Here is a 27,567-nt window from a genome sequence, read left to right on the forward strand (position 1 = left end):
GCTTAATATTATTATCTATGTTCATTCATTATGCTTAAGGAATGTATTTGTATTACCAATTGTAATGTTCAACCATTATGTTTAATGTATGTATTTGTATTACCAATTATTGTAAAAATGCAGTGAAATAAACGAATTATTATTATTATTATTTGAATTTGAATATACGATTAAGATGATAGAAAATTGGCCGTAAACTAGCGGATGAAGCGATTGCTTAGTAGCCTAGAAGTCCCAGGTTCGGTCCCAAATAATATATCGACAGTATATTAAATTATAAATATTATGATCAACAGTTTTTAGCCAGGTCACTTCCGTGTTATCGGATGAACTAGCTAAAATGGTGGTCCCTCGCTGAAGTGTTCTACTATAACACTGAGGACAATAATTATAACAAACTTTGTATAGTTGAATTTTGTAGAGGAAATAAATTTAAATTAAATCGAAGGCTTCAATTATTCAGACGATCAAACATCACTCCAAATTTGCAGTTACAAGTTGCTTCATGTTCACAAAAGATTCAAAATTCAAATGACAGCCTATAGCCGGGTCCATACTGAACAAATGTTCGACAAACATGTTTGTTGAAACAGTTTGGACAAATTTTATCATGTTTGACAAACAATGTTTGCCCGTGGCCAGTGTGGACACGTCACCAAACAAAATATTGTAAGTGCGGAGAACAGGTTTTTATGTTTTACAGCAAACACTAAAAATGTTTGGAAAAACAGTAATTTTTTGTTTGACAAACGGTGATTGTCAAAACTTTTTAAAATGTTTGTCCCTGAGCCCCTCAACAAGCATGTTTGCCGAACATGTATGTGAAACATTTGTTCAGTGTGGACACGGCTCATCAACAATAGAATTTAGAATGGATGAAAATGATGGTCAAGAAAAGCAAAATCTTTTGAAAATTTGAAAATAATTCGGAATGTGTAATTTTACTTCTAAAAATATTGCAAATCGGTTGTTGTTATTCTATAAATATACTACGAACAATTCTTGAATAACCCTTGCAATTTTTCCAAATTATTGATATTTTTCTGGAATTTCTACCTCGATTCAAAACCACCGTATCTATTATAAATTATTACAACATTGAATTTTAAATAATGTAGTTCTAGGGGCGTAAAATGCATATGTCATTCGTACTTACCTCGCAAAAGATGGTAAGCTTATCGTCTGGTAATAATCCGTTGGCTTCATCAAGTAGGAAATCTCTTCTAATGAACTTTTTGAATCCCCAATCCTTTCCTTGAACAAACCTGTAGGCTCTTTGGCTTTCTGCAAATGTAAATAAAACCGTCTAAATCATAGTGAAATTGGCTCGGGGAAATCATTGATGAATTTCTTCAAGGAGGAGTTGCATAGATTACTAGCTTCTTGTAAAGATTACAGGATCCGATGCAACAGATTAGAAGGATACAATAATAGTATAATGGCTAATTTAAATCCTTTACACTTTGATCATAGCCAACAGGCCGTGATGAAAAGATACGTTTGAAGTTCTTTACTAGAAGATGATAAGTATCAACCTTTAGCACAACATGATAAAATATTGCCTCAGAGTGGAATTAATAAAATTAATATTCGGCCTATTATAATATTCATAATGTGAAGTTCAAAGCATCACTATTGTAATCAGAATCAGATTCAGAAAAAAAATACAAGACAATTTTATATTAGGAGTTGATAAAATTGATAGAATAATTAAAATGCCTAAGAAGAAAATAATCAATACATCTAAGTCTAAGTAATTGGATCAATAAAAGAATGAACAACTTACCCATAGCTTTGGTTTCTTCTCTTTTTGCATTCAGAATGGAGAATTTAAACTTTGCTCTGACTTCAGATTTGTTACAAGATACAAGGAGTAGGTAGAGTGAAAGGTAATCTTTGCTTTCTTCGTCTAAGCCTTTTGGATTAACACGTAAGCACCTGCAATAAAAAATTACCTCGATTAGAGATAAACGAAATAAGAAGACATCAGAAGTGGAATACAACCAGAAAATTGACAATAATTCTCAATTGAAAATAGAGGATAATAGGTACTGAACCTAACAAATTAGAACTCGAAAAACTCACATATTTTCATTTTTCAGAAATATTTACCAATGAAGTCAAGCCCAATTCGAACGCAGTTGTATCCTATTCATCAGTTCCCTTGTTTTTGAAGTACAAATGCTAAACGATTAACTAATTTTGTCATGTATCTACCATAGGCCACCATCAACTTTCTACTGTTAATGAGATGATAAACATAAATGATGTTTACCACATTAAAAATCTAGAAACGATAGTCAGACAAAAGAGGTCAGTGAAATTTGTCTTCCATAATTCATACTGCAAAGTTTTAGCTTGGGTCAATAGCTGAATAATAACAATGACAAACACAAGGAATACAAAAATGGCGAGCATAATGATTCACTCCTATAATATTTTTGAATAAATGAAATTTTATTGTATTAGAGTTATCCAGCATTCTATGATAGAACCAGAAATCTAACAGAAAATATCTACTCTGAATTGTCATTACTTATTTCTTGTTTTGTGGTAGAAAATTTGCTATTTTATTTCAAATCTTCAGGAGATTTGAATTCACATACAGTAGTAGGATTGTTTCCTCAAGAATCTAAGGTTCATCTAGGGTTTAAAAGCCATCTCATATCCAATTTCAATTTATTTAAGAGCTAATTTGCATAACTGGAGATTAGCTCAGATAGCATATTTTTTTCAATAACAGATCTAGTAGATTTCACTTAGGAATTATATTTTATAATTTTTTGACAGTTGTTATAATTTATTGCGACGAAGGTAATGCTTCTGGAGACCTCAGAACCGGTTGCAATAAAACTTATTCTATTCTATGAATTATATTTACATATTTTATATTGATTATAATAATTATATTTTCAAGATTATTCATATCTGTTCTAACTAACCATTTTAATTTGTCGTTGGCTCCAGCGGAGAATGTGGAGGACTTGAGGACTTCACCCATTTCTTCTCGGCAAAAGCTGAAGTTGTTTATTGTCCACATATAACTGAACTTGACAACTTTCACCTGTAACACAACAAACGAAAGCTATTCAACACTGCAATGCAACTGATCCAACTCATATGATCATGCCTATGTTAAACCGCACATATTATACTTTCTACAGTGAGAACTATCTGCAATAATGCATAAATGGATTTCGAACGACTGGATAAGCAAAACCTTCCTTGTTTGATCGAAATCATGTTTACACTTTCTATCAATTTCTTCTTTTCTATTTTAATTTTTCTTCTTCAATTTCGTCAATAATTGGATTCATTTATTCAACAGGCGACTCTATAAACAAGGAAGCAGCAATAAGGAAAGAAAACAGTTTCTAATGTGTGGTGTGACAGGAAGGATTCAATATAATGCATGTATTCATCAAATGAAGAACCATAAACTTCTGAGAAGTAGTGAAGGTGATACTGCAATATTGAATAAAGAGACTAGAATTTATCAAACCCTTTCAATCATTCGATATGTGCATTTTTAAATGTAAAAAATAAATAAGTAAATAAATAAATTTTCCAAAGAAAATCTTAGAGAGATTGTTTTTGAGGTAGGTCAAAATCCTTTTCATCCTCTCCCAATCATTGACTTGATTATGTTTTTTTTTTGTAATAAATAAATGGATAAAGATCAAATTTGTAAAACAAATAACTAAATTCCACATTCGCACTATTATTGTATTCACAGATTATATTTTTATTCCAAGAACCATCAATAAATAGATCCCTATCTACGTTGTCTCCTGTATCATCTTCCCATCTTATCCTGTATTCGTTGTTTTTTATTCCTCGTTTCCTATATCATTTGATGATCTCATCCAGTAGGTCTATTATAAGAGAACATGTTTTCACAAAAATAATTTCTGAGTTCTTCAAAAGCATGCATCACAATGTCTGCCACAACATTTCTTATAGAATATGGCCCGGTTTCACAAAAGCGACGGCTTCTCTGATTGTTTCTCGTGGTATTAATCAAGGTTAAAATTTAACCGGCTTTCGTGTAACCGGCACTATTGACTGAATATATTCTTCACAAAACTTCAATGAGTAGTTTATAACTAGTTAGTAGAATATAACTACTGGTATTACAAAATTCGTTTGATATCTTCATAGATTGACATTATCTTTCTTCTATCTCTTTTCTACTCATTGAAGTTTTGTGAAGAATATATTCAGTCAATAGTGCCGGTTGCACGAAAGCCGGTTAAATTTAAACCGTGATTAATTCCACGAGAGCCAATCAGAGAAGCCGTTTTATCAAAAAGGCCTTCTCTGATTGGTTCTCGTGAAATTAATCACGGTTTAAATATAACCGGCTTTCGTGCAACTGGCACTATGACTGAATATATTCTTCACAAAACTTCAATGAGTAGTTTATAACTAGTTTATATCTAGTTAGTAGAATATAACTACCGGTACAACAAAATTCGTTTGATCTCTTCAAAGATTGAAATTATCTTTTTTCTATCTCTCGTGATTCAAAGGAAACGTTTGATGTAAGAGAGTTAGCATAATATGAAATGATGGGGAATTTTTTGTTTGCGTTGTTGGCAACGGAGGCGGCTGCAACTTGAAACAGGTGCTCGTCTGCTGCAGTTGTACCAACCTGACAGCCAGTCGACACCACGTGGAGAGCGGCAGTCAAGGTCTAGCCTGGCCAACCAAGGCCACTGAACTTTCGGTCAGCAGCTGATTCCCTAGCTACGCTTCCGGTTGCCATGGCAACCGATTCTGTGGCTGGCTCACAATGCCAAGCCCAAGCTACTGATAATACGTTGATGTGTGTGGTCTCGAGTTGTCCACAAAGGTAGGCATAATCAATGATTTTAAACCTTTTGTCACAATAAATCAATTTGAGAACAAATATCCTAATAGTTGTTCAATTTTCAATCGTTAACTACTTCGAATATCAGGCCCCACAACTAGAAAGAATAATCACGACATAGAGACCCTAGAATTTCACGTCATAATAAATTATGACTGGTTCATAGAAGAAGAAGAAGAAATCGAGGAAGTTCTACGAGACTCACAAAACCAAATAATATATTGTTCAATATAACACGATTCTAGGATTAAAACAACGAAGCAGAAAAAGTAGCCTAAACAACACAAAGTTCTGTGCATTAATACATACGTGCGATTCCATATTCACTCTGATACAATGACATAGCAACAAGCAGTCTCTATGAGGAGCAATCAATACAAGAAATATTCGACTTGTATAAAAAATAGAATGCCTAAATTACTGATCTAATCATTATAATGAAGCAACAAAACTCATCAGATGGTTCCATAAAGTCGGATGGGCCAAAAATTACATATTAGGATTTGTTTAATGAATAGCATATTACAGTAATGGTGGAAATGGTAAACAAGATTTGATTTGTATATTTTTGATTTCAAAAATTGACTCGAATTGATACAGTGAAGGAACATAACCTTCTTTTTGGAATTATTAAAAATTCGGAGAAAGGGCAGTTTCGGACTAAGCCATTGGACCTTTGCTAACCATGTATAAATGATTGCTGTATCATATAATGCATAAGTAGAAAAATAACAAGCGATTAAAATTACAAGCACGTCATCAAAGTTTGTTCATACTTGGTTTATGAGAAAACAATGGAACATAGTACGACGCTGAGATGATATGAGACAAGAATAATTTTGTCCATATTTGGTTTATGAGAACACAATGAAACATAGTACGACGCTGAGATGATATGAGACAAGAATAATTTTGTTCATATTTGATTTATGAGAAAACAATGAACATAGTACGACGCTGAGGTGATATGAGAGAAGAATAATTTTGATCATATTTGGTTTATGAGAAAACAATGAAACATAGTACGACGCTGAGATGATATGAGAGTAGAATAATTTTGTTTATATTTGGTTTATGAGAAAACAATGAAACATAGTACGACGCTGAGGTGATATGAGAGAAGATTGAATCACGGGATGCCGCTGAAGTCCTGAGGTGGAACCAAGGATAGTATATAGCTAGGCTAAGTCTACATACTATTCTTGAGGTGGAACGACTAGAAATGAAGAAATAAGTTAGCGGAGAGGTGTGAGCTGGTAATGGGAGGGAAGCCATTGCCCCCAGAGCTAAAATGGGCAGCCAACCCGACCGACCTTGACGAGGAGTATCGTCCACAAAAACGAAGAACAAGAGCCGTCGAGGAAAGAGATGAGAAACAAACAAAGCAGCGCAATAATCATCGATGCTTATTTTTGAAACACCTACTTCACAAAGAACAAAGGCGATGAGTGGTTGAGATTCCATACCTGCCCCCCATCCTAATACTAGGAGTTTGACCCCCGACTGACAAAAAAGAGATCAACAGAATAGGAAAGAGAGAAGAAATTGACAGAAAAAAGATAGAGGAGGATAGAAAAAAGATGTGAAGAAGAAATTGACAAAAGAGAGTTCAGGAGAGAAGGAAGGTGATGATGAAGAAGGAATTGACAAAAGAGAGATCAAGAGGGAAGGAAAGAGATGATAAAGAAGAAATTGACAAACGAGAGATCAGGAGAAAAGGAAGAGATGATGAAGAAGAAATTGACTAAGAATAGATCAACAGAATAGGAAAGAGATGATAGAAAAGAAATTGACAGAAAATAGATGGAGGAGGATATAAAAAAAATGTGAAGAAGAAATTGACAAAAGTGAGTTCAGGAGAGAAGGAAGGTGATGAAGAAGAAATTGACAAAGAAGAGATCAACAGAATAGGAAAGAGATGATAGAAAAGAAATTGACAAAAGAGAGTTCAGGAGAAAAAGGAAAGAGATGATAAAGAAGAAATTGACTAAGAAGAGATCAACAGAATAGGAAAAAGATGATAGAAAAGAAATTGACTAAGAAGAGATCAAGAGGAAAGGAAAAAGATGATAGAGAAGAAATTGACAAAAAAGAGTTCAGGAGAAAAGGAAAGATATGATGAAGAAATTGACTAAGAAGAAATTGACAAAAGAGAGTGTAGGAGAAAAGGAAAGAGATGATAAAGAAGAAATTGACAAAAAAGAGATCAAGAGGTAAGGAAAGAAATGTTAAAGAAGAAAAGGACAGAAGAGAGATCAGAAAAAAGGAAAGAGAGAATGGAGGAATATGGATGGGTTAGTTGAAATGATATGGACCGCAACAGCGAGAGACTGCTGTGGTTTTCTGTTTGTGTGGTCTCTGAGTTTTGGCAAGGTTACTTTCTGAGTCAGGGAAGGTATCGGTCAATGTACTCTTCCAATCTTAAGAACTTGAAGACACTCAGATGAAGTCATGATTAACAATGAGAAGTATATGACCATAACATTATACTGATTAGACTATAACAATGGAGACTATAAAATCGAGATTGATTAGACAATAACAAGAAAACAATTTTTTACAAATTCAATTCAAAGTTTTACTGTTAAAATGTATGAATTTTCAAATCGTTATACTGTACTATGGTACACTACTAAACATAATATTTATTAGTTTCCTTGTTGACAGTTGTAAAGAGAGTAGCAGAAATACTATCATCAACTTAAGTAAATAAATACTCATAGAGTAAATCGTAAATCGATTTAGAGTAAATCGTTGAATTTTATTGGAAAAAGGAAATGACTTCATGCTAAACAAATATTGGCCAAGAATTGAAGAATGTTGGTGTCGTTAAAACGCCCAGTGAAATAACTGAAAAATGTCTATAGTAGTTTATCTTGCTTTATTCATGAGAGAGTAAATACAGAACTATTTTTATTATTGGGATTAGCCTGTTCATAACTTCCCATCAGAGTAAAGCAAATAAACAATACCGACCCAGACAGAATTAACAATAAACAACGATCAATCAGGCAATATGGTGCTTGCTTTAGAATTTTTATTTCAAAATTTTAATAAGAAATCGAATGAAATAAGAGATAATGAGTCCATTAAGACTAATGAGGACTCCCTTTTCTTCCTATACTCAATAATGTACTGCACTTTCTAATCTAAATTTATCTAATTTGTAATCAAAACTGATTTTATTTCATACCAGTTTTATATACTTTCCATGATCATGCCCAATATCCAATTAATTGAATACAGCAGTCATTATGGCCCAAATTCACCAAAGACGAAAACTGGGTTTGAGTCTCCTAGTAATAGTAGGTATTGGCACAGAGAAAAGATAGCGTGAGTAGATATCCCATGGTATAGGGCGTTTATGTCGCAACTTTTACTGTTATCCCAAGCCGATAGTTCACGTAGTTCTTTCCCATGCAGCTGTGTGAAGCTGGTAGTCTCTCAAATTGTGCCGTTCATACACTCTCACCCCAAAAAAACAGTAAAAACTGACAATAATCGACAGTAATCGGCTTGAGATAACAGCAGAAGTTGCGACATAAATTCCCTATACCATGGGATATCTACTTACGCTATTGTTTCTATATGGTATTGGTTTGAGCGGCAGTTCGTTCTAGCAGCAGTCAGATGATTTTGAATTGGTTTTGTAATGTTTTTTTCATTAGAATCAACTGATGCTCAAACCAAGTTTTGGTGAATTCGGTCCTAAATAATTCTGTATCACAGTTATTTTTATTTCCAGACAAAGCTTCGCTCGTTTAGTCTATAGGAAGTTTCTCAAGTACAGAACACAATAATTTCAGCACATACTGTTATCGTTTGTCTTACTACAAACATAATCAGACGTACTCCCGTACGCGCACACACATCCGGTCACCGACACCGTGAGGAAGCCTGCGATGAATTACAGAAGGGGGGGGCACACCAACCACCAAGATCTAGTTGTGAAGAGGAAGTGGACGGTGTATCAAGTCGAACGGCTAATTTTAATTCGGTCCAAAAAACTATTTCGGGCAGCCGGCGTCTTGACGCCTATCTAGCGTGAAATTTCCACTGAGCTTTCTCTCATTCAGACTCTCTTTCGCACTGCCAAACTCTCAGACAATAATTTCTCTCGCACTTTCTAAATGCAGTATTCAATTTTCAATACACTTTCTACAATAAACTGCACTTTTTCTCCAGTTTCACAAAAGTACACATTGGTTATTTTCTGATTAATATTGTACAGTAAGTTACAAACTATGAATTGAGGAACTCGATTCAAGGACTTTTGGTTTCATTATTTGCCTTCATTTTTTACACTTGAAAATGGCATGAGTGCTCGAAACTTGTTGTGTTTATAAACAAGTATGAGGTGGATACTAATTATTTTATAATAATTGCCTCAAAATATATGTAATTTGAAAACGAATTTCATTTATTCAAGCTGCAATACATATCATTTATAGTGGGGTCCAATTCATTGAATTATCAATGCCGATTAAGAAATTATTCAATGAAACTTTATTGTTTTTTTATGAATAAACTTTGATTCGATTTAAAAGATCAGCGATATTCTACAGAATTTTAGATACTGTACTATTTATTCCGAAAAAGCCTCCACTAGCAGAAGCAATGTAGGACAAATTTATTTTGAAATCTCGGTCCTCTACAGACGTTTCATTCTAAACATCTGAAATGTTTATATCACTCCAGCCACCTAAACACTCTTTGCACTAGATTCAGCTCTTTGTCACTCACTACTCCATTCTCACATTCTATGTTCGTTATTTCAACTCGTCAGGGTACAGGCTCAAGTTATGAGTCAAGCAACGAAGAAGAAGAAGAAGAAGAATAAGAAGTGTGATGTGTGAAAAAGGGTAAGAAACAGAGGCGAGGAAGATGACGATGGTGATAATAATAATAATAATGAGAGCAACGACTTGGAACAGACACGACGTGAGGATGGCTGGGGGGCAGTGGACAGGGGGCCCCCGGGGGACTGGCCTGGACAAACGCCCTCGATCTGCGCCGTTAAGGTCATTGACATTATAGATTTCATTAGGCAATGATGACTCTTGTTTCCAGGAAATTTGAAAATTATTGCAGTTCACCGCTACAAAATAATTCACTTCAACTAACTGTAAAATTGCGCAGAAATGAAATTGTACACCGATAATCCTTTGTGATGTATATTGTGTACCATTCAAGCCAACTTGGAAGAATACCTATTCAATTGCCTTTGCCTTTCTTATCCTTACCATTTCTAGCAATCCAGAAGTACCTACTTACTAAACTGAGGTTTAAATTGACTTTCAGCGTTAACAAGTCATAAAACTGAAGGAATAATATTGCAAAGTATTTTTGTCAATCAAAATCGGAGAGAATGGAATTTCCTTTTCTATTCTCTCAGATAAAAATTATAATTTGAATATCATCATCTTCACTACAGGGATTAGGTTTATTGATTAACCTGTCTATTGAATATCAATATTAGAAGCCATTTCAACGATTGAACGTGTTCCATTTCATCATCATTCCATCAAATCCATAAGTATTGATTATTGAACTCTTATTTTACATCAATGTTTGACATTGATGTTAATAAGTTGTCAATTCATCCTAATACATCAATTAACACATCGAATTCCACTATGAGATCAGCAATTCATAAAAATAAGTACTGACAACACTAGACAACAAGTACTAGATAAGTACTATAAGTACTAGACAACAAGACTATTTTTATAAATAAAAATTATAAATCTAAGTACCCTTTTAAAATTGTTTAATCACGACATGTTTCGACTATATATAATGCCATTATCAAGTGATTGCACTATATCACTTGATAATGATGTGACTTGATTATCATGTGATTGAACTATATCAATCACTTGATAATGGCATTTGTATAGCCGAAACATGTCGTTATTGAACAATTTTAAAAAAGTTATTTGATATCTAATTTCTATTTATATTTAAGAGTAGCCCTAAAGAAAACAGACAAGACTTATTTTGTCTATTTTAGTCAGATAAGAGTTTGCTTATTAGTCTATAAGAGTTTGTATCATATATTCTATGAAACCACCTTGAATTCAACGAATCGAAAAATTACGCATAGTGAACATTGCGACCAAAATATAGACTAGACCAATATCAATTTGGGTATAAATTGAATTAGGAAAGGAGCCAATACAATAGTACATAATTAAGATATACAACCAGTATTTAGAACAGTTTAGATGAAAACAGAGAAAACTACTATAACGTATTTGTATAATGCTGTATTCTGTGATGAAAGTAAGAGTGGAAAAAGAGTTGAAAGTTTGGGTGCAGACTGCAGAGAGAAGCACGTGTCGTTGAGGCGTCCGTCCAGGGTCAAATTCGGTTGGGCCGATGGAAAAGAGCATTTTTGGAATATTGGTGCGGGTGGGGTGTCCTGGCCCTAACCCCTAACCCCGCGCAGCGCTGTAACCTTGAGAGGTAAACGACCTGGGTTGGCAGGCAGTTGTCCCTTCCCACAGCCCACGAGTACCCACTGGGGTCGACGACCGCAAATGCCAACTCTATTCCCCTCTTCACATTTTCACTTCATCTTTCTTGTTTTGCTGCTTTCCTTCTATTTCCATTTCTGTTTCCAGGCTTTTCTATATAGGTTTATCATAATGTTTCAGTTACAGAACGATGTTTCAGAACCATTACAAATACAGTACTGTCATACAAATTTTGTTCAGGTTGATGGAATTTAATCTCAATTTCTTTTATTTATTATATATTTGCTTATTATAGAACTAGACACACCATGAATCTTGTGTAAATCCCATTTAACTGGTAAGTATTAATTTTAGGATCATAGTGATAAGTATTACAATAGAATAAAACAATCTTATTGGCTGTTGCACAAAAGCCAATCTTCTCTGATTGGTTCTCGGGGAATTAATCACTGTTAAAATTTAACCGGCTTTTGTGCAACAGACACTAAGATTGTTTAATTCTATGGAAATACTCATATCACTACAGTTCTAAAATTAATACGTACGAGTTGAATGGGATTCCGAGAACCAATCAGAGAAGCCGTCTTTTCAAAAACGCCTTCTCTGATTGGTTCTCGTAAAGCTAATCACGGTCAAAATTTAACCGGCTTTTGTGCAACCGGGCCAAATTCTTAGATATAATAAAACAAGTATAAGTCTTCTCTGGTATTCTCTCTATTACTTTTCTGCACTTTCTCCACCACATTACTTTTCATTTCATTTTCTTCTTTGAATATTTCTAAACTTGTTCCACTTTCCATTTCCTCTTCTTTCGTCTTCCCTGACCACACTTTGTATTATCCTCTTTCTCATTATTTTATTCTTTTTCACTCTACCCCTTCATCACTTATCATTCCCGTATGCCATTTTTTTAAAATTCCGTGACTTACAAATCGTAAAATTCATCAATAAGCACATGAAATTGACATCAGTCGACCTGAGACTCAAATAATAGAACTATATTCGATTCTCTATGCTCAAATTGTCAGCGAAATAGAACAAGATGAATTGAATAATGTAGATCACAATAGATTTTAATCTATGTTAATCGAAATTCATACAACTATTGAAACAACTCCATGGACATTGAAACATCCATGCAACAACTAGACATAGCATTATCATATCACTAGATTACTTTTGATTTCATTTTCTTATTCGAGTATTTCCAAACTTGTTTCAATTTCTATTTCCTATGATTATCATACGATAATGTTCTTTTGGAAAGGATAAATATTTTTTTTTCAAATATCAAATGTACAATGGAAAAATCTCGGAAGGCTGAATGGAATTCTTTTTGATATGCTCTAAAGTTTTAGATATAGAGATAAACTATTGGAACTGGATCACATTAGTCGTGAATAGAGGGTCTGGTTATAGTTTGGATTTTCTCCAAAACCAATAGGTCACCTGAAATGGATGTTTTAGACAGTCCAGGTGCACAATGCACTGCCTCTTTACAGCCACATTATCAGTGAGGCCAGATAAGCTTTCTGGGCGTAATTTGAGCAGTAGCACAAGATCAATGCAACCACACCACTGATAAGCCTAGCGACTGCACCAACGCACAACCACCGCACGCACACCCAAAAAGAAGCCGACAATTCTTCCTACTATTCCCCTTGATCCTTCATTCGTGTCCTCTCTATCTTCCTCCTCTTCTTCTTCTTCATCCTCCTCCACGGCTGAATGTGCGGTTCGATAGCCCAGGGGTTGTCGACCCGGGGGCGCCCCCCTTTTCAAACAGGAGTCAGCGGGTCGATACTCCCCCCCCCCCCTTATCCAAACACCCGCACTTATCTCTATTTCATTTGTACACACAATCACACACATCTTCCTGTCTCTTTCATTCATTTGCACTCTCCCATTCGCCCGTAAAATACATGTGTTTTGTTGTGCGTCTCCCCCAACCACATTGTTGCATAATCTCTGAATGTGAAACCTGAGTGTCGGGGCTGTGATTTATTCCTGGAACATCGCGACTGTTACATGGTGGCTGGTATTCAGATTTTGGTTTCACTTTTTGTGTTGATTTTATCGGATTGAAATCATTTTATAATCGGACGTTACGGGGTACATCGGTCGATCCTAGATAGTATAGAATGAAACATTCTATAGAAGAGTATAGAGTAAATGTAACATTCTATAGAAGAGTATAGAGTATATGTAACATTCTATAGAAGAGTATAGAGTATATGTAACATTCTATAGAAGAGTATAGAGAATATGTAACAATGTATAGAAGAGTAGAGTATATGTAACATTCTATTGAAGAGTATAGAGTACATTTAACATTCTATAGAAGAGTATAGAGTATATGTAACATTCTATAGAAGAGTATAGAGTATATGATTCTAGCATTCTATAGAAGAATATAAACAATAACAAAGACGATAACTTTCAAAAATGTCTTGAACTAATATTTGGACAAGGACCATTCCAAGTTTGACAGTAACCTACTCTATATCACGTCATCAGATTATCGGCACTGAATTCCAAATAGTTGTGACGCGTGTTATTTAGCTTTCATTGCGTACATTGGTATCAAATTTGTGGAATATTGTACAGTATTTGAAAAAAGTGGCTTTCATATGCGGTCATGATATAGCAAGGAATCCCATTGATTTTTTATTGCGAAAGTGATCTTATCGTAGTACAATAGTTTACGATAATTTTTACTCCAATGATACTATCTTGTTTTGTACCAATAACTAAAACTATAACTTACTATACTGTTTCAAATCGATTTTTTCAATTTTTTAATTAAAATTTATTTAATTATGGATTAATAATTTTCACTTCAAATGTAAATACTGGTTGAATATTGAATGGAATGTGTAATTTTACACCGAAGAATAAGGGTTTTGATCTTTTATTTCAAAAAAACTACCATTTATGATTTATAACAATTTATGAACCAAGACAAATGTTTTTATGAATAGAAATGATAATTTAATTTCCTCATATCCAATCTCAACTATCGCAGAGAATCCTCCAACTACAAGGATCCTCAAAAAACCTTTCATTCCACTGGATACACTGGTGTCCAACCTATTAATTCCTATAACTTTCAATTACTCCAAGTCAAATACTTGTTATATGTGTGAATAAACTGCAGCATTAGTTATCTGTTACTGGTTCAATTATGAAATTCCTCAGTAGGCTTATTTGTTAATTATTGTTCATCAATTCAATTTTTCAATAGAAATTGCAAGTGATATTCTAGAGGTAGTATTCTATAGGATTCTAAAGGAGGCAGGAGGTTCTCATGACTATTATCACAAAGGAAAGAACATAGTTCCTTCTTCTGTGCTATGACAAGATGAAATTCCTCACTAGTTGTTTAATGTTCATCAATTCATAAATTCTCAATTTATCAATGAAAATTACAAGTAAGATTCAATTCATGAATTCTCAATATATCAATGGAAATTACAAGTACGATTCAATTGAAAAATTTTCAATTTATCAATGGAAATCACAAGTAAGATTCAGTTCATGAATTCTCAATTAATCAATGGAAATTACAAGTAAGATTCAATTCATAAATTCTAAAATTATCAATGGAAATTACAAGTAAGATTCAATTTATAAATTCTCAATTAATCAATGGAAATTACAAGTAAGATTCAATTCATAAATTCTAAAATTATCAATGGAAATTACAAGTAAGATTCAATTTATAAATTCTCAAATTATCAATGAAAATTACAAGTAAGATTCTAGAGATGGTAAAAGTGGAGGTTCTTCACTATGACCACAGAAGATGAAATATGTTTTTTACTCGGTGCTATGACTAAGAGCAGGAGGCCCCATCATCTCCGCATTCCATCATCATCAGCAAAGCAAACTCCAACAGATCATTCACCTATTCAGTTGGAAAAACAAGACGACAAGAGCACTGGCCTCTGTCCGATCTCTGCTCCTCCAACACTCAGTCCGATAGAACTCAGAACTCTCTTGTTTGTGTGACCTTGCCAAACTCGAGTTCGTCGACCTGCCATTAACGGGGGAGGGGTGGGGAGGGCGGGTGTCAGCATTGAACTCTTCCAAGTTCACATCTCGGCATCTCTCAGGTCTCAGGTGCATCGACCAAATCACACTCACACTTCCTTCCTGCTATGCTACTTACACTAACACCACTACCCATGCCCCACGCAAACTGTACTCGCCGACAGAATGACAAATTGGCCGGCCAAAGAATTGCGACATTGACGAACTACCGGATATGATAGTTGAGTCGCACAGCTTTTGGAACTGTTATGATATCTTCCGGTGGTGCAGGTCTGCCTTTGCAATTGCAAACTGGACTCGTAATAATTACTCATGAGGCAAAGATTTGTAGCTTGGCATGAACAAGAGAAGTTTGTAAATCTGTAGATTTCGTTGTTGCACAGTTCTTATTATTTGATGTTGTCTCATAGAGAAACGGAATACGATATTGGTTTGTCTGTGCTAGTATCCAGAGAACCTAATATTGTGTAGTTTTAAGAATAGTTGGGAATTCATATCAAAGGAAGTATCTTCAGATGCGATGAATCATGATTTGAGGTACAGTACTGATAAATAGTTTCTCCTGATAGTGAATGTAGGTAGACTAGTGAGGAAGGAATTTGAACCAAGAAACTGTACTGATCTATAGTAGTATTTCGATTATACAATATTTGAGTCTGTGCGAAGCTTAGTTTGTTGCAAGGGACTTATATGACCATGTTATTTCTTATGGGAATGGTAGCGTACAGTTGTCGTATTTCTGTCGATTCTATCATGGAGAAAACAATACTTTTCGTTTGTCTCTAATTCTATCAAAACGCCCTGAGCAAAGTTTTGAGTGAGTAGTCTTGTTCACTCTTTCTCTCACTCCATTACCTAACAGGCTTTCTGGCTTCTATGAAATCTGGCAGCATTGTACTCAAAGAGCAAAATGCTACAATGGACAAACTGTATATTTAATGATGAGATCTTGTTGTTTCAATACTATTTATCATTCATTGTTTGTATGATATAGTAACTTTGTATGATATAGTTTACCATGCTAAGCCCGTATGCTCAACAGAAGATTAACTCAAGTTCAACTAAATCCAGCATTAAATAAAGCTATCTTCTTCTTTGGCTAGGGCCAATTCGTTCCGAATATTGACGATCAGCCTGACTATGAATATCTTATTTAAAGTCATCCTGAAAATCTCTGTTGTAGTTTTGGAGAACCAGATACGCAGGTTTTTCAGCCATGATATTCTCCTTCTTCCAGTTCCTCTTCAGCCATACATCTTTCCTTGGAGAACGGATTTCAACAGACTGTAATTTTCTTCATTCCGCATCAAGTTATCGAATCAAGCTATGGTCTCCTTTATATGTTAGATCCTGAGTTTGAACCATCATATTGGACAAAAATCATGAAGAGTGAACATAACCTATTTATGGGCAATTTCTATCCAAATATGGGAAAGGAACAGTTTTGGGTTTTAAACCTGTTATTCCTTTTCCAATCATTCATAGTTGATATTGTATGTATCAATGTATAATTAAATAAATAAATATGATTTAATTCCGATTTATTTGGATTTCTTGCTTGGATTAAATTTCGGGAAAGTTTTGGTTGAAGTCTTCAATTGATTTGTATTATGTAATAATGGTTTACATTATGAAAAAAACATCAAAGTGATTACTTTAAAGTTTAGAGTGACTGACCTGTGTGTAGCACCAGTTCTCGGCCACGGGTGTGTTGACCTCGCTGGGAGGGGGTGCGGGGGAGGGCACCCGCGACACGGCCATACTGGACACCCGGCCCACTGTCTGCGAGCACTCGCTCACCGCCGGAAGTCTGCCAACAATTAACAACAATATTTTACAAACATACAAATATACAGCAATCACATTAAATCAACAAAAATTACATATAATATATCATCATCTAATCACCAAACATATATACAAGAACAACGCAAGAAGATATGCCCACAAGTAAAACAAAATACAACACATCTTCAAGAAAATTGAAACAAAACATACATAAAAGTGGCAAATTTGTAACTATCAAAATTTGGGGTAGAGAGACAGTTTGGGCTCAAGCTCAACCTGTTGTCCACCCCGATCATATCATTTTATATGATGTAAGGCTTTGTTAATGAATAAATAATTGATATAAATAACGAGTGAGTGCTGAGTATCCATGTGTATTCTATGAGTAAACGTATCACGACTTGATAAATACTCAATTCTACGAGTATTGTCAGAGAAAACCTATACATTATAATGTTTATTCTATGGTATTGCGTTCAAATATCAAATGAAATTGAGCCATTCAAGTAAAAATAAACTGACAAGACTTTTACCCGAAAATAACTTGAGTAGAGTATCAAAGAGAATGAAGTTTTCACTTGAATAATATTATGTCTTCTACTGAAGAAACCTTGAATAATACATATGATTTTAAATTGTAGGCCTAAGGAATCTAAATAAATGCACGACATACATTGGGATCATTGCAAGTTAGAGTTTGAAATTTACAAAATCATATTGAAAAAGGTATCGCTACGAAGACTATGTGAATTACGTATAAATACTAAGACTGCTTACCAACAATAATTACTGAAATGGCGACCTTTTGAACAACTCAAGCAATTTATATACAAAATATAGAATTTATTATTCTGGGCACTGGACTGAAAAATCTATAAATATCTCGAAAACTACACCAAGACAATAACCGAAACTTGAACAATTCTTGGCCTCAGAAAACGTTTAAAAGCCTTGGAGAGCGAGACGCATACTGAGTGATGCTCAAACGAGATAGTATAGGAAGAGCTATCGTTCACTCAGAATGTATGCGTACGCAGAGAATCCAATATAATAATACGCAAATAGAGAAGTGCTGTATAGTATTCGAGTAGTGTGTAGAGCGAGAGAGAGAGACCGATGAAGACAATACGCGGTGGAAAGAGTTGAAGGATGGGAGCGCGACGACCTTGACTCTGCGATATGAAATCAGCTGATCGACCAATTGCAGGTTCAATGTCAACGACACCAGCAAGCAAGCAGAGCTGTACAGCACCGCTACAAAAAGCTTCAGCTGTAATCTACTATGTTGTTAACTTCATTGTAGATTACATCATTGTTTTAATTTAATATTGGGATGTCGATAATGTGAACCAGATGAAGTTGGTTAGTGAATGTGAAAATACTGGATAGGGAAAGAGTCTAGACGCCTATATACCCAGACAGAATAGGAATCCTGTACAAATAGGATAGGGACAGGGATCCTAAAGATTAGGATGTTAAGAATGTGAACCATGAAGTTCGTTAATGAATGTGCAAATAATGGATAATGAATGAATAATTTATTATTATTGAACGAAAATCAAAATTGAATGCTGTAAATCACCCCGAAGACTTCTGCTACTGCAACTACTGACAAGAGGGTAAAGAGCTAGATGGAAATTCGACAAAATTTCGACTAGGATAAATTTGATTCAAAATTTATTTCCATCTGTAGATAATGAATGAGCCTGGACGCCTCGGCCCTGGACACTATACACTATAGACTTATAGACTTTTAGATCTAGAGATTTAAAGCATTTAATATTAGAAGGAATAGTATTTTTACAAAGAACGGTTGGAAGAGGTTGAAACAAATATAAGACAGTTCTGTTATAATTATTGTTGGAATGATATAATTTGTACAACAGATTGACGAATTGTTTCTCTAACCAAAATAAAACACTACGAGCTCCTAACACATGCACTTCTAGCACAAATTCTAAATATTATGGAATCCAAGCTCCTATTTTTAAATTTTGTTGAACTATCTTCATTTCCTATAATTTCTTGTTTGAGTTACTGAGATCTGAGATGATGATGCAATTGATAATCCAAGAATAGTATTTCAACAACCCCTCAAACAAAAGAAAATAAAGAAAAAAACTAAATTCCAATAAAATCACTGAGAATACATTTTTGTCAGGGTATAACCATAGATTAATTAAAGAAATAATCTTTATATATTTCTTTACTTTATGTTATAACGCAAGAGAAGGATTAGTCAAGCTTGTGTTAATAGATTTCAGTTGTGACAACATAATTTTCTAGGCTAGGGGGTGTGATAGATGGGGGGAAGTCGAGACGCTAGGGGAGGGTAACTGGACCGCGAGGTTCAACGTACTGACGTTCTTGTTCTAAATCAGGGCTCTATTAGTAGAAGAAGCCCTGGTTCTAGGTGGAGATAGTCGAGTGCGAGAGAGTCAGAGAAAGAGATTGTGGTCTGTGAGTCAGTTCAGAGTTGTGATGAAGGGGGTTCAGAGGGAAGGGGCACGCGAAAAGTGGAGCCCCCCCCCCACTCAGTGCCCCCTAATTCGGCTCCGGTCACGAACAATGAACTCTGGTCGACGCCCCCGATACTCGTATCATTATAGTCTACTATTGGCAACGCTAGAATCGCCACAAAGCAACACAGAAAACCTTACCGTATCACGTAAGCAAAACCTCAAATTGACGCAATTTCTCGTACAGAAATTGTATTTTTCTATAGCTATTAAAATTACAAACTCATCTAAAATGTTCCTTACTGGATATATCATACTTCATAATTTTATTCAATTTATTTGATCTACTGCTTTCACTGTTTACTAAATTCCTAGATTCTATTTATTTCTTTTCCAAATAGATGTTTTTTGGTTTTGGCAAAGTTAAAACATCCTCATTATCAGGTATCATTTTGAGGTACAGAAATTTCAAAATCACTCTATAATTTGACGGAATTTAAATAAAATGCTTTTATTCTAAATGACCTCTTCCAATGATTCAGAAAAATTCAATCCAATTCCAATTGGAACAATATGGCACATTTGAAAAGCAACAAGTTGTATTTATTTTTTTACTTTACTGTGATGACCAGTTGAACGTTCTAGCTACATTTATTTATTTATAATTTACAATCAACTTAAGGACAAAGAAATAGACTAACAGTCCAAAACTTCTTTTCATCCCAATTTCATAAAATAAATTGTCCAAATAAAGGTTATGTGCGACTTTCCAACTCTTCACTAATCTCCACATTGAAACAAAACACAAACACTTTGACAAGCAACAGGTGAAATCATAAAGTTATTTCACACTTATTATGCTAATAATTATTATTAGGTCATCCGCCAAATTACCCTAGCATAAGCCTAGAGTTCACCCTCAGCAAAAATCGAATAACTTAATACATAATGTAATCGCTGCAAAGGAGTATGTTGACGAAATGTTTTTTGAGAATAAAATTGTTTTATTTCAATTTCGAATATTTCCCTTTAGAACAATAAATTGTTAAGATCCATAGATTAGGTTACGTTATTCGATGTAGTTCGAGTTATGGATATCTAGATACAAATAATTATTTCTCTAGCGAAAATCTGAGCAGAGAGCTGAGAAATGTGCGGCAGGAAGTGCTAGTCACGGGGATACAGTTGCAGAGTTGGTTGGTTGGTTGACGCCTCAAGTCGATGACCGTTCAAAGTCCATCGGCGGTGCCAAAGGAGTTCACCAGCCTCCGACAAAGACAGAAATGCCACCACACACAATGCAACCGACAGAGACAGGCAACAGAATATCTCTCATGTAGCATGCTTCCTTCTACAGACTGCAGGGTATTTTATTAATGAGAGAGGTTTCGTCATCATGCGATGGTAACATGATATGGTCATTGTTTTGCACGATCTTAAACTTTGATGGGTTCCCATGACCATAGGTTTATAATGTGCATGAAGAACATAGGGTGAGAATAGTCACAGACGTTCAATACATTCTGTGTAACCATGTACATTCACGCAAGATTAATGCTCATGCAAACTAGAACATTTTTAGCTGAGATGCATTGAAAATAATGTTGTAAGGAATTTACATACAAAAATTGTAGGAAGGAGTAGGCCGACGTTAAAGCTTGTGTTGTGAACCGATTCGTATTCATCAAATAAATCAAATAATTCACACGATGCATAACTTGTTGAACACTGAACTTGTTGAAAATTGATCATTTTCAATCAGCTGAGAATGATGCATAACTTGTGAGACTTTTACATGGAAATGAGAGAGATGATCTTGATGGACCTGAAGATGATGAATAATTTGTTAAAACTTTCTTAGGAAATGACAGAGATGATCTTAAATGGACCAGACATTTTGGATGAGTTCTGAGACAATGAGAAGTAATTTTGAAAGGAAATAATAAAGTGTAGGTGTTCCTAACTAAGTGTTAACCTATTAAAATCATTATTGAATAAATATTCTAACCTGATTGGAATCAAATCTCCCAGATCCCTTATCAGTCGAAATTTAATTCAAGTTTGTAATCACTGCAATATTTCAATTCAAACACGAAGAAAATCACTTGACACATCTAGTCTACAAGCTTATTTTTTAGATAAACCAATATTTTAATTCAAACAAAAAAAAAAGGAAATCACTTTACACATCTAGTCTACAAGCTTATTTAGATCAACCAATATTTTCATTCAAACAAAAAAAAAAAGGAAATCACTTCACACATCTAGTCTACAAGCTTATTTAGAACAACATTTAAAGCGATTTTAATCCTAGAGATTTGTCCTACATTCTAAAAAATATTGTACGTAAAATGCTGTAGCTAAAGAATATAAAGATAACTTTCTCGGCTAAGCTTTTCCAATGTGTGACGGTCGACTATTGTTTGGATTATCGTCCTCATTGTTTTGTTGGAAAAGCAGAACGACACCGAAAGTGTTATAGCACCACCAACCATCACGGCCTAATGCCTCTGTATTTGCCCATTTTCACTCGACGCGCAAAAATCTGGGTCACTCTCAAACTCCACTTTTCTGTTGCAGCACAGTCAGTATTCACTAGGAGACACATAAGTGGAACAGAGTAGGCCTATACGGCCAACAACTTTAAAAGAGTAACTCTAGTTTCACCTAAATTATAAAAAAACTTATAGAACTTATGCAATCCTTTTCAACTGCAAAAAACGAGAATTTATGAAGAACTATTTCCTATTTTATTGAAGAGTTTTGGACAGTATCATGTGATAAATAATGAGGAAAAAATGTAAATAGAGACTCAGATGACAAATGAAGTGATTAAATTTACAAACCAAGATTTTATGAAATCTGGGTTCATGAGGAACTATTTCCTATTTGATTGAAGAGTTTTGGGAAATCTCATGTGATAATGAGTAAAAAATGTAAATTGAGACTTAGATGACAAATGAAGTAATTAAATTCGCAAACCAAGATTTTATGAAATCTAGGTTCATGAGGAACTATTTCCTACTTGATTGAAGAGTTTTGGACAATCTCATGTGATAAATGATGAGGGGAAAATGTAAATTGAGACTCAGATGACAAATGAAGTGATTTGAATTGAATTGAAGTAATTAAATTTACAAACCAAGATTTCATGAAATCTAGGTTACAACCTAGATAAGAACGATGAATAATAACAACCGAATAATAATAAACACTGGATATATCAATGGATTCCGATTCGACCTTTGTAAAGTTGGGAGGTTGATAGGTTTCTTTAGGGTGTAATGTTGAGAGAAGAAAAATTTCTCAAGAATTATATATATGTGGAAAAACATTGTGTTGACAATGGTAGTGTTGTTTATTACATTACAGTACTGTATTACCATTAGACACATTCATGTATTTAATTAATAAATCTTACTGATTTAATCAATCAAACATGTTGTGAATTGTCTTTATTTATGTATTGTTATTGTAATTTTATTGTAATGACATGGCCTAGTGTACTGTATGTATTTTCTGGTTGTAATAAAATCATTGAATCAAGTGTATTTATCCATATTAAATAAAAATACTAAGGAATTGTCAAAAACCACAGATTTATTGATACTTTACATTTATCAATAAATGAGTTTATCTGAGTTAATCAGAGATTTACAATGGTGTAACAACCGAAACCGGTCTTTCTAAGTATCAATAAATTTGTGGTTTTTGACAATTTCTTAGTATTTTTATTTAATATCAATAATTACCACAATATCAACTTCCCAACTACACAAAAAGTGTATTTATCCCATTGCATTTTCACTACAATAATGGTATTTTCTACCCGGACTCTTTGTAAGACTACTTTAAATAGCTCTTACCATTTATATTCAGCATTTCAGCTTATAAATAAAACCTTCAGCCACTAGTTGACGACAGTAAAACACAACAGTGTAGAAATCTGTTGAAACAATGTTTCAACGCACAATCTCAGAAAGAGAAAAGTAATTACAGTAATCATGATTGAGGCAGGCGAGTGCCTGTAGTTGTCTATTTGCACGTTTGGGTGCGCTGTTCAGAGTGTAAAAGGACGGAGGTTGGCCTTGCTTTCAGAGTAAAGTAGTTTGAAAGCAACTGACTTCCGCATTGTGATGTGGCTACTCGGCTACTGGCTAGTGCTAATACTCCAAGTACATTGTAGAAGCTTCAAATGAAGCCTTGACTGCAACTGGTCAACCAGCAGGCAAAAGTTTCTCGCACGTAACTGATGAAAATTTAGAAATCGGAGCGAAATGACGCCGATTGCCTTACCACAAATATTTGTGGTAACTCGATACTGCTGAGGATTCTGGGGGAAACGTTATGAGATCAATCTGAAGATTGTGATAAAATTAAAAATTTATAGTTTTCATGTTTATTTTGTGAAGATTGTACACGTGAAATTCTAATCTCATCTTGGACTGTATCACCTACAAATTTGGAAGAAAAATAGCACAAGGACTACCTTATTATTTTATCTACCAATGTTATTACATTAGTCTCATTTGTATTGCAAATAAATGAAATAAAATAAATGTGAAAAACGTTTAGAGAAGAACAGTTTATACAAATACAGAATTATAATTTGATCAAATCTCTGGATTAATACATTCATTTTTCTACAAATATAAATGTATTTCTGACTTCTGTCATAGTTTGATGATAGTTGACTGCATCTCATGTATTTTTGTTGATATACATACTTTTTCATAAAATGTAAGAATTCAGGGCTACTTATTTTTATTTATAAAATATAATTATAGTACCCCTTTTTTAAAAAAAAATAATAGATTAAAAATACAAATTATGACTACTAGTTTCAGTGATCCACACCATCTTCAGGTTTTTAAAATATTATTATTTTATTTTTTAAATATATAGATAGAATTAATATTTTATTTTAAAAAATATATAAATAAAATAGATATTATTTTTTAAAAACCTGAAGATGGCGTGGATCACTGAAACTAGTTGTTATAATTTGTATTTTAAGTCTATTATTTTATTCGTTTCAAAAAATACTATAATTATATTTTTTTATAAATAACTTTCACAGGAATAATTCATGTATTTAATCATTTTGTGTCATTACATGTAGCAATGAATAAATAAATAGAGAAAATTCTATGTCTTTAGGAGGAAAAACATTGCAATCAACAAGGTATTTTAACTAATATATTCAATTCATATCCAATAATTTCAATGATAATTATAATCACTAGTGACTTGGCTGGCTCAGGTCTGGTGTCAGAGATTTCAGGTCACAATTTCAGGGCCTCTGACATGACCTAACGACTAGATGGTGAGTACATTTCTAATAAAATAATTATCTTTAAAAGTAAAACATTACTATATACTATAAGCATTAATATATCTACTATGAAATGTTAACATACATTAATTTTGACAATAAACAATTATTATTTTGGCAAATATTAGCAAAAATGGTGGAAAGAGAATCTTCGCAAGCAGGACCTGTTGCATGAGAAAATAGAAGCTAATATTTCAGTAATTTCCTGTCTAATAACCAGCCCAATTAACTAATTAACCATTCACTGATTCAATAATATTCAATAACTAATATTGGTTTGTATTTTCTCATAGGCCCCTTAACTCTATTTCCCCCAAAAAATGAACAAATAAAAATCAATAACTAAGAACCCAAGCATGGAATTCATAAACATCAAATCTAGGTGACCGATGAGCAAAGTAACCGTCCAATTATTGCTACACTGTGGCGTTCCATTCAATTTGGACATTTTCGTCTGACCTTCTTTCATCATCTGCCTACTGCTCTATTACTCCAAAGATGGCAGCTGTCAGTCCGCTCCAGTTCTCCATCTTTTTTTGTTTGCACCGATTCTGCTTTTCCATCACTGTTTGTTTGCGTCGATTTTGCTTTTCCATCTCTTTCTGTTGGCGTCGATTTCGCTTTTCCATCTCTTTCTGTTGGCGTCGATGTCGCTTTTCCACCTCTTTTCATAAGCGCCGATTTCGCCAATCGGTGGAAATTATTGTCTTTCTTTTCGGCCGTGGTTTGCGCTTATCGCAGCACCAACCTCGATTGTAGATAAGAAGGCAAACAAGTAGAAACAGAGTAGAAGCAGATAATGAATGGAGGACACCACCAACTTGCGCCGCTTTTGTAGGCTAATCGATAGTCTAGCCTACATCCTCCGAACACCATTATTATTACATTACTGGCGGCCTATAACACGGTTAAAATAATCGTTTCAATTTTTCTAGCCCATTTTCAGTGTTTCTCAGCGATAGCGCTTCTCCTTCTACACACCCTCACAATCTTTCTAGAATGATCTGTGCTAGTTTGTAGATGTGAGGCTTCCTGAAAACTATCAGTGGTATACTCAGGGAGTATAGAATGTAATTTGATTGTTTTATTTATCAACCTTTTTTTGAAAATGCACAATTAAGTTATAATATAATAAATTATTATATATATATTATTATATTCATGTAATTTGAATGATTGACAATTCCATTATACCACTTTGAGAGGTCAGTGGTTGCTAAATTATCTATCTATCTATCTATGTATACTATCTTTGTATTGAATGAATTTTACTAGTCTAATAAAGATAGAATTTTACTTTTACAACAGTAGACCTACTTATAAAGTATAGGAGATAAATTCTATTGGACAACAGTTCAAATTTGAATGAATACTTTAGATTAGGAGAGAAAAAAAGAATATTACTTTTACAACAATGGGTTTACTATACAAAGTGAGGAATATATTCTATGTGCATTAGATTTTATTATTTTTTGTATTAGTTGAAACTAACAAAAACAGTTGAAATTAGGGTGAATAACATAGAAGAGAAAGAAATAAGAGAATTTCTGCAACTAGGGAAAACTATAGACGCTTTGTACAAATTGGACAGATTCTATTAAATTGCATATCAAGTATATTTTATTTAATATTATTCATAATATTTATAATTTATATTTTGTTATTTATGCTATTGATTATATTAATATTTGAGAAAAAAAAATTCAGGAAAGGCTGAATTTGATTCCTGGTTCACATCTTTGTATTCGAGAATTAAAAATACACAGTTTTATTTTTGTCAATCCACCACATTTATTAGATTTGAGCACAGGACTGAAGTTTCTTGTTGAAACCTTGGACCAGATATAGAATATATATATATATTATATATATATAATATATTTCTATATCTGGTCTAAGGTTGAAACCAAACATCTTCAGCTGTGTGACTACAGTTTTAAAAATAAAACTTTTTTCAATTATGGAGAAATTCCACAATAATTGATTCCTATTGAACAACTTTCGAGAATTCTTTCACAGTCGAGTAGAGTTTTCAATTTGATATTAAAGCAATTGATTCCAGCTGCATTTCAACATTTTCCATCTATCATCACCCTAACACTAATTGTGTTTTCTTTTTTTTTTACTTGTTTTTCATATTAATGTTACAATCTAATGTATCGCCTTTACTTTGTTTTTACTTACTATGTAATCTATAAAGTTCTGAATAAATTGAATTGAATTGAAAAACAGTTTTAACACACAACTACCTTCCAACAAATATCTTTCAACCACTCTACAAAAGAGCCTCAACAAACATCTCGAATTCAACCCACTTCATATTATACAGTACAATATAAAAAGTGGAGCGCAGTAAAAAGATAACGGTTACTAAACAACCAAAAAACGGTTGAAGGAGACAAGCCTTGTGTTGAAGGGGTGGGTGGGCGACCTCCGAAAGATAGGGGGTGGAGAAAAGATGTCGCCCCCAAATCTCCTATTTCAACTCCTACACCCTTAAAAGATTTCTCCCTCCCTCTTCCTCACTCACTCACTATCTCTTACTGACTCAGCTTCAAATCTCCTATTCCAATTCCTACA

At 33.9% G+C, this 27,567-nt stretch overlaps 1 protein-coding gene across 8 annotated transcripts in view; it reads right to left on the bottom strand.

Moving 5' to 3' along the window:
* LOC111044877 (protein roadkill) overlaps nucleotides 1-27,567 on the bottom strand; it is a 193,730-nt gene that overhangs the window by 5,599 nt on the left and 160,564 nt on the right. For 7 of the 8 annotated variants that reach the window (XM_039434737.1, XM_039434738.1, XM_039434741.1 and 4 more), the window contains 4 exons: nucleotides 17,083-17,215; nucleotides 2,943-3,064; nucleotides 1,787-1,938; nucleotides 1,157-1,284 (listed from right to left, as the gene is read on the bottom strand). In XM_039434737.1, the coding sequence (XP_039290671.1) occupies nucleotides 1,157-1,284; nucleotides 1,787-1,938; nucleotides 2,943-3,064; nucleotides 17,083-17,215 (535 nt within the window). Of the gene's footprint in view, nucleotides 1-1,156; nucleotides 1,285-1,786; nucleotides 1,939-2,942; nucleotides 3,065-17,082; nucleotides 17,216-17,970; nucleotides 18,123-27,567 lie in introns of those variants that run through there. The other variant, XM_039434743.1, reaches the window with a different exon arrangement.

The sequence above is a fragment of the Nilaparvata lugens genome, chromosome 8 (genome assembly GCF_014356525.2).
Source record: "Nilaparvata lugens isolate BPH chromosome 8, ASM1435652v1, whole genome shotgun sequence".
In the NCBI taxonomy this organism is placed as follows: domain Eukaryota; kingdom Metazoa; phylum Arthropoda; class Insecta; order Hemiptera; family Delphacidae; genus Nilaparvata; species Nilaparvata lugens.